Source organism: Vespula pensylvanica, chromosome 1, assembly GCF_014466175.1.
Source record: "Vespula pensylvanica isolate Volc-1 chromosome 1, ASM1446617v1, whole genome shotgun sequence".
In the NCBI taxonomy this organism is placed as follows: domain Eukaryota; kingdom Metazoa; phylum Arthropoda; class Insecta; order Hymenoptera; family Vespidae; genus Vespula; species Vespula pensylvanica.
Genome location: NC_057685.1, coordinates 4,602,170 through 4,610,528, shown reverse-complemented (window position 1 = coordinate 4,610,528; position 8,359 = coordinate 4,602,170). Strand labels below are relative to the sequence as shown.

Genomic DNA, 8,359 nt, shown 5'->3' with positions numbered 1-8,359 from the left:
AGTTCGTAGATACATACGTATGCATGTACATGGTGCGTTAATAACGTCCTCGTTATAAAGCCGTATAACGCGTAACGTAAGTGGGTTAACAGCCGGTGAAGCACGGTGCTATGAGAGATGAGAACGATCGGAAACTAGAAAAGGGTTTGGCACAAAATTGAAATCGGAAATCGACATATATAATCCGAACTCAACGCTTTTCAATAAAAATAATTCGATCGATTGAATAATTCCGAAAGTTTAGATCATTTTCAATCATTATTTATGATTTCTTTGAGTTTTTCATTTTTCAACAAATTTACGTGAGAATTTTTATTTGTATGTATGTATGTATGTGTGTATACTTTTCTTCTTTCTTTTTTATTTTTTTCCACATAGAAGAAAAGAAAAGAAAGAATCGTTTGTTGGCTTATTGTTTTCTTCCTTAGCACCTGGTAGATAGGAGAAGAATCCGTAAAGTTTGCACAATAAGTTATCCTTCTTACCCTTCCTGGTTTGTATGTTTCCGAATGAGAAAAGGGTGGAAAACGAAGGGTTGTGTACGTTTCTCTCCCTCGAGAAATACGAGACAACAAAGAAACATTATAACTCACAGGCTCGGGAATAACAGCGTTATGCTTTGCCATACTCGTTATTACGTTTTCCCAAGGAAAATATCGATTTATTTGCTGGTTGACATAAATGTATATGTATGTATATGTATATATATGTAGATGTATGTATATATACATATATCCTCGTCAAATGAAACTACAGGACGTTTAGCACGATTGTTATCGTCCTTTCCTTTTGCTATCTTTCGTTCTGCGTAAAAGCTTTATTTTATGAATCCAATAGAGAGAAAGAGCAATTAATTCTCCTGAACGGCTTTCGAGTCGATCGTTAAGACGATCTTGATTTCTCTCCGACGACGAGTCGGATTTAGCGATCGTAAATTTTCTTCCAACCTTGAATCGATCTTTCGTTGGACACAAAGCTGACTCTCGAAGCTTAAGTTCCTTCTTTCTTCTTTCCTTCCTCTTTTCCTTTCTTCCTTTCTTCTTTCCTGTATTTCTCATTTTTGTTATTTCTTCGTATTTTCTTTTTTCTCCCTTTCTTCTTTTCTATTTATTTTTAGAAAAACTTACATTTTTATTATACACTTCTCGCTATAAAGTCGATAACACGAACACGTTGTGATAGGATATCCTGTATAATTCCTTTTAAAAGTTGTTAAGAAAATAAAAGAAAAAAAAAAAAAAGAAGAAAATATAAAAAAAGAAAAATAAATACATTAAAACAAAAATTTATGGGAAAGTGTAAAATATATTTCGTACTTAGAAGTGGCGGCGTAATCATTGGATTTTCGAGGGTGTGTTCTCTTAGCAAAAACTTTTATTTGAGGACGTCAAAATTTTCTCTTTCTCTGTCTCTCTTTTAGCATATTTAATCTTGCGAAGAATTTGGCGAAGAAAACCTGTTTTTTCTCTACCCCGGTTGTTAGCATACACCTTTTTTGAACCCTCGTCAAGGCAAGTCTCGCTAGAGCCCTAACAAATTGTTCTTTTCATTTTACTTTTCTGTTTTTCTTTCTTTTTTTTTTTTTTTTTTAATTTTTATATTCCTTTTTTTTGACAAATTTCCACCACTCACATTCGTGCGAATGACCTGTACGAAATAGAAAATACAAAGGATTTAATGGGCAAACGAATTTTCGTGAAACGACCATCGGGCCCTAAAAAGAATCTTTAACTTAAAAATTTTATTAGGTTGTTCATTTTATTTTTCCCTTCATTATTTGTTATTCATTTTGCTTTATATGCGTTCTTTCTATTTTTGAGCAAAATCTAAACGGGTCTCTTTGAAAGAAAATTTTATTAGGGGTTTCGTTTCATATTTTGTCCCTTACATTGTGCTCTTTTCAATATTTTTCTTTTCTCTTTTCGCATCAATTTGAACAAAATATCTTTAAGAAATATTTTATTATAATTTTTCTCTTTTATCTTATAATGTATCGTTTTCTTTTCTATTTTCCTTTCAGTTTCTTTTTTTTTTTCTTATTCCTAAATGGCACCACTTTTTGATAGCAATAAATATTGTTCTCTGTGTCTCTTTTTCTTTCTTTTTGTAAAAACTTTACAAAATGACGCATGCAACGCGTGGAAGGAATTAAATATACCTGATGTTTATTCTTCTCGTTGGTTCACGATACACTTTTAAAAATAATTTTTAGCCGAAAAACACGCTCTTTCTCTCTCTCTTTTTGAACTCGTTTTACGTATGTATACACACACACACACACACATATATATATAAATTATATACACAGATACATATAACTTATCATTCACATGAATACCGACTGAGTATATTTTTACAATATGTAGTATGATCATTTTTATTTTACTAGAGCTCAATGATGATGATGATAATGATGATGATGATGATGATGATGATGATGAATGCATTGGGATTTATGGTCGTTGGATAAGAACAAAAAGAGAAAAATCGAATAGTACTTTCCTGCTTGATCTGTACACCAAGGTTGTCTGGATGCTGGAGAAAGGAGACACGGCGCCATTGACGGTGAAGCGATCGTATGGAATCCGTTCTGAGCTTCTTCTCCCTTTGCTAGAAAGAGAGAGAGAGAGAGAGAGAGAGACAGACAGAGAAAAAAATATACTTTTTCATTATTCATATACTCTTATGTTCGAATCGTTGTGTAAGAACACGTGCGTTCTTTATATTAGACATCATACATAAATAACTCTAAGAAGATATTTTTAAATAATGTCTTCTAAAATATATTATTATAAATGTATACACATAAGTTATCATGAAAACGAAAGATTCTACCGGTCGAAAATTATTTTCCTAGTAAAAAATTTATCTTACGAAAGTAATTACCGAAATTAAAATTTCAACGAGAAAATTTGTAGAGATTACCTTGCGTGACAAACTTATTCCTTATAGATTGTCTCATATATTTAATTAATTATGTAAAACTATTGATTTAACTAAACAAACTTTTTTTCTTTATAATTACCGAAAAAAGTGTCGATTGAGAAATTTTACAAAGATATATGTCGATACATTTAACCTATAACGTTGACGACACGCATGCATTTTCATGAAATTTAACCTTCATGAGAGGAAAGAGAAAGAGATAAAAAAAGAGAGAGAGAGAGAGAGAAAAAGAGAGAGAGAGAGAACAAAGAAAGAAAGAAAAGGAGTGAAAGGGGAAGAAAGAAAAGTCCCAAGATCGATTTCACGTTTACCTGGCGGATATTGCGCAAGGAACACATTCGAAAGGATTGTATGGCCCCTTACTGGTCGCTACTCTGGCGTTCGCTTTCATTAACGAAAGTATTTCTCTGCTCTCGGTAGTTCCGTGTCTATGGTTCTCTTTTTCTCTCTCTCTATCTCTCTCTTTCTTTCTCTCTATCTTTGTATCTATCTTTCTCTCTTTCTCTTTACTTCACGCTTAGCTTTTCGTTCTCGCTCTCGTTCGTCCGTTAATCGTGTCTCCACTTTCGAAACTCATACGAATAATCAAAGTACCATTTTATTTTTTAATCAATATTAATTTTACTTAATATTTTTCCCATATCTATATGGAAGTAAAATTTATTATTACATCTATATTTTTTTGATTGTAAAAATGTAACACGATTCGTTGATAGGTATCACAATGACCTGGAAAATTATAGGTTAGATTTGTTTTATCGGAAAGGTTTCTATATATCCATATATATCTATATATACCTATATATATATCATACACTTATATACACATATATATACATATCACATTTAGCTTCATACATACTAATATATATATATATATATAAAGTGTATACTTATAATATATTATATATGTACATATGTATGTATACATGTACATATATGTATATATTAACTTTTTACATTTCAAAAATTTATAAGCATTTGTTATTGTAAACTAAAATGATCGAAATGACTAAGTTATGTTAGAAAATTGTTCGTGGTTCTTTTCGATGTGAAATGGAAAAGAAATAAAAAGGAGAGAGAGAGAAAGAGATAGGCAGGCAAAAAAGAGAGAGAGAGAGAAAGAGAAAGAAAAATAGAAAGAGAGAGAGAATGAATGAATGAAAAATTAGCACGTTCTGTAGGGCACGAGGTAGGAATGCAACAAAGAAAGAAGATAGAGATCGAGGAAGCTGTTTGAAAAGGAGATGGGAAGAGAGTCCCCTATACCTGCCATAACCTGTAGCATTCTTCGAAGTATTAAACTTGCTTGTGGGTGAATATACGGTCGGTCTTTTAGCTTGAAAAATTCAACAGAAATGAATATAACGACGCGAAAGTGGAAGATGTAGTTCTTTTTTCTATATTTTCTTCTTTTTTTGTTCCTCCTGTGTTTCTTTTTCTTCTTACTTTTTTCTCCTTTTTCTTCCTTTCTTTCTTTCTTTTTTCAACATAGAGTTCTAAAGTTCTTTGGATCGTCTGGAATGCTAACGAAGTTAAGTTGCCGGTATACTTAAGAGTGATGCACTTTAAACATTTCACTTTTTGTGTTTACCTTTTATAAAAAGGATATCCATTCGTTCGGTACTATTTTCCAAATTTACATAGTATATATATATATCTTTACTGAAGTACGTGCTTATGCGTTTAAAATAACTGATGATTTTTAATTTAGAAAATTTACGTTAGATGGCACAAGTATATTTTTATCACGAGCTGTGACAATTAACCTTAATAAATTATGGTAATAAGCAGATTTGTTAATAATTCATAAATCATGATCATTTTTCGTTTATTAAAAGCAAACGATCTTAACCGAATGAAATATATACACATATATTTTATGGTTAATATATATTTATTGGATAGAAGAAACGAGAAAAAAAAATTGAATACGACGATTAAACATCTAGCGACACCGTTTGTTCTTTAGAAAAACTAATGGAATTTAGGTTAATTACGATAGTTCCGGAATGTATTGATATATAGATAAAAATTCTTTTCATTTGTGATCGATATGTCGGTGAAGATCAGTGGTAATAAAATTTCTGATAGGATGAAGGACGAAGAAATTTACGATTCACGTAGACTTCGTGAGACTGCCAAAATTGCGAGCATTTATCATAAAAGTGATAATAAATTTCAAAGGAACAAGAAACTTTCCCACATCGTGCATGCTAGTTTAAATTTCATGCAATTTGTAAGTTATCATACGTACATATATAATATATATCATATTACATATATAATATGTATATATATATATGTATTACGATATAATAATATGATTTTTATTTTATAATAAAAATAAAATATCCATAAAGTAACCAACAAAATTTTGTACACACACACACACACACACACACACACATATGTATATATATAAACAATATAATTTATATAATAAAGAACATAATATCTTGCTGAGAAAGAAATTTTATTGGTTACAATAATAATTAGGTTAAAAGCATAACGCATGTTTTGACTCGAACGAAATTTCTAATCTCGAAGAAGAAAGAGTAAAAAAGAAAAGAAATATAAAGCAAGAAAAAAAAAGAAAGAAAACAGAGAGAAAGAAACTAGAGAAGCACTTAATCATATCTTATTACGTCACGATGCACGAATTTAAAGATCCTCGGACATACTTGGAACGTCGACGCCTTCTAGGTCGCTTGTATATGTATCTATGTATATATGCATATATATATGATGTGTGTGTGTGTGCGTGTGTGTGTGTTATGTCGTATAACAGCTTGTGCTACTCGCTTCGTCGACTAGTTCGGATGCAAAGAAAACGCGGAAGCGAGTTGACCCGATTTCGAGAGGAACGAACGAATGGACACGTATGTAATACATAAATACACATATACACATATATATATATGTATGTACGTATGTATATGCGAACGAAGGTGAATCAGAAATCGCACGTGTTCTTCCACAATTTTATGTAATCCGAAACATTTCGTTGTGCGTCGACACGCATTCCAACTAAACGACGACAAATTCTAATCGATCCAGGAAGACAATTTACTTTTTAATCTTTCCCTTCGTGTTTCGTGTTTAACGTTTAAATCATCACTGAGATTTGAGAATACATTTTCCTTTGATCATGACCTCCTTATTAACGTCCTTATTTATAAACAGTGATTTAATACAGTATCTTTCGTCATATCTTGTTTCTGTTTTTCTTTTTTCTTCCTTTGTCTCTCTCTCTCTCTCTCTCTCTCTCTTTCTCTATTTCTCTCTTTCTATTTCTTTCTCTCTCTCTCTCTTTTTCTCAAAGCTTCTCATATTAGCCATCAAGATCTTTCATCATGTTCATTATAACAAGTATCGTCGTCGTCATGAAACAAATGAAAATATGCCGATTCTACCTGAAGAAATGAATATCATTTTCGCTTTACATTCGATTTGTATAATGATAAGCTTGATTTTTGCTGTTCTTTGGTTAAAGAAGACTTTCTTATCCGAAAGGCCATTAATCGTGAGTCCTTTTCTTGATTAATTCATTTTCACGAATTGAACGAATTATTCAGAAGAATTTTCTTTTTTTTTTTTTTTTTTTCTTTTCTTTACCTTTTTTTTTCTTTAATCACATACGTCGCAGGTTCTTATCGGATGCATGTTTGGTGCGATTTCGATGCTCTCAGTTGGTATCATGGAAATGAAACAAGTCGAACAGTACATCGATCTTACAAAGATCACAGACGAACAACTACTCAATCATCCTCTGTTCGTTCATAATTTTTCCATGTGTATATTATCTATTATCGTGATGACTCTTTATCTTCTACAAGCGTGGATCCTTCTCGACGTATGGTTATGGGTTAGTATGAATTTGTACAAAAAAGAAAAAAAAAAAAGAGAAATATCAAAGCTACAAGTTTTATCATGCATCAATAGTACTCACAAGATGTAATGGTTTCAAGTTGGTCGTTATGTTATATGATTATGATATAAAAGGATAGTTGTAACATTTGTTAAAAAATTAACAAAAAAATGTTGAGCATTATTGATACATATGGTACATACGATTTGTATAATTGCTATAGTAATTTTTTAGATTAGAAAATTCGGAAGATTACCAGATAGTGTATCTAAATGCAGTTCAAATTTGAGTATGAATAACGAGGTAATTGGAGATAACATTTCAGCACCATCAACAACAGAATGTCCAGGAAAATTAGATCCTATTCCTGAATTAAGAAAATTTTTTTCAAAACTTCCAACCAATGTTACAGTAAGTTTTATATATATATATATATATATATATATATATATATATAATTTTACTAATAATTTTGTGTTCTTTTTAAATTTTTCAGCCAATCGAGGATGAACCTGTTATTTTTTATTGTTGCTGCGTTGATTGTTACAATTACATCAAAGAAAGTCGTAAAAGAAAGCCACATCATGAATTTCAAATGATTCATGTATTATAATATTTATTGACTTCAACATTGGCTAATATATTGTCTTATGAATTATATTAATACGCGAGTAAAAAATATCTTTCAAAGATAAGTATACAGTCGATAAAGAAGAGATCTGAATAGTTGATCCACATAGATTACCATATAAAATATATCTCAAAAGATAAGAACGAGATTTGTCTTATTTCTTGTCGATAAAACAGAACTACATTCACTCGCGTATTTTCTGTATTTTCCGTGTAATTAAATAATTAGTTATACGATATTAAATATCAAATAATAATTTATTTAATTTTAGATATTAACGAATTTTAGATATAAAACGATAGTATATTAATTTAAACATTTTATAGCTCGAAACGCGTGAGAAACTAAAAATAATCTTAATATAAAATCTCAATATTTAACAATATTGATCTCGTGCTCGTTAACAACGTATAACCTCAACGAAAACAAACTTTTGACCGATTTTGAAGGTTATCGAATCAGTCGTCTTTTACATTTCGATGAGTAAGCATCGGAGCTCTCTCCTTCTACACGTGAGGACTTGAAAATTAATACTTTTGATAATTTTACATTTATTTAAAGGATACGCGGAATTAAATAAACTAATATTTAAACAATAGTACATCGTTTAAACATTACAGAGATCGTAATTTGCGAGAAACTTGAAATAATCTTCATAGTAAATCTCAATATTTAAGAATATTGATTTCGTGTTCGTTAACAACGTATAACCTCAACGAAAACAAACTTTTGACCGATTTTGAAGGTTATCGAATCAGTCGTCTTTTACATTTCGATGAGTAAGCATCGGAGCTCTCTCCTTCTACACGTGAGGACTTGAAAATTAATACTTTTGATAGTTTTACATTTATTTAAACGATACGCGGAATTAAATAAACTAATATTTAAACAATAGTACATCGTTTAAACAT

General features: G+C 30.6%; 1 protein-coding gene across 6 annotated transcripts; it reads left to right on the top strand.

Annotated features, from left to right (window-relative positions):
• The first annotated feature begins 4,975 nt into the window (after window positions 1–4,975).
• LOC122632445 lies at window positions 4,976–7,649 on the top strand. Of its 6 annotated transcripts, none has more exons than XR_006327873.1 (5): window positions 4,976–5,185; window positions 6,272–6,472; window positions 6,596–6,814; window positions 7,143–7,228; window positions 7,314–7,649. XR_006327873.1 is itself a non-coding variant. In XM_043819224.1 (5 exons), exons 1-5 carry the CDS (start codon window positions 5,003–5,005, stop codon window positions 7,428–7,430), a joined length of 897 nt encoding a protein of 298 aa, XP_043675159.1. In that variant the 5' UTR covers window positions 4,976–5,002; the 3' UTR covers window positions 7,431–7,649. The 6 variants fall into 6 exon arrangements, 5 of the variants coding, with proteins under 5 accessions (XP_043675159.1, XP_043675167.1, XP_043675189.1 ...); XM_043819224.1 differs by having other exon boundaries at window positions 7,052–7,228; XM_043819254.1 differs by lacking the exon at window positions 4,976–5,185 and adding an exon at window positions 5,731–5,828 and having other exon boundaries at window positions 6,443–6,472; window positions 7,052–7,228.
• Window positions 7,650–8,359: the final 710 nt, after the last annotated feature.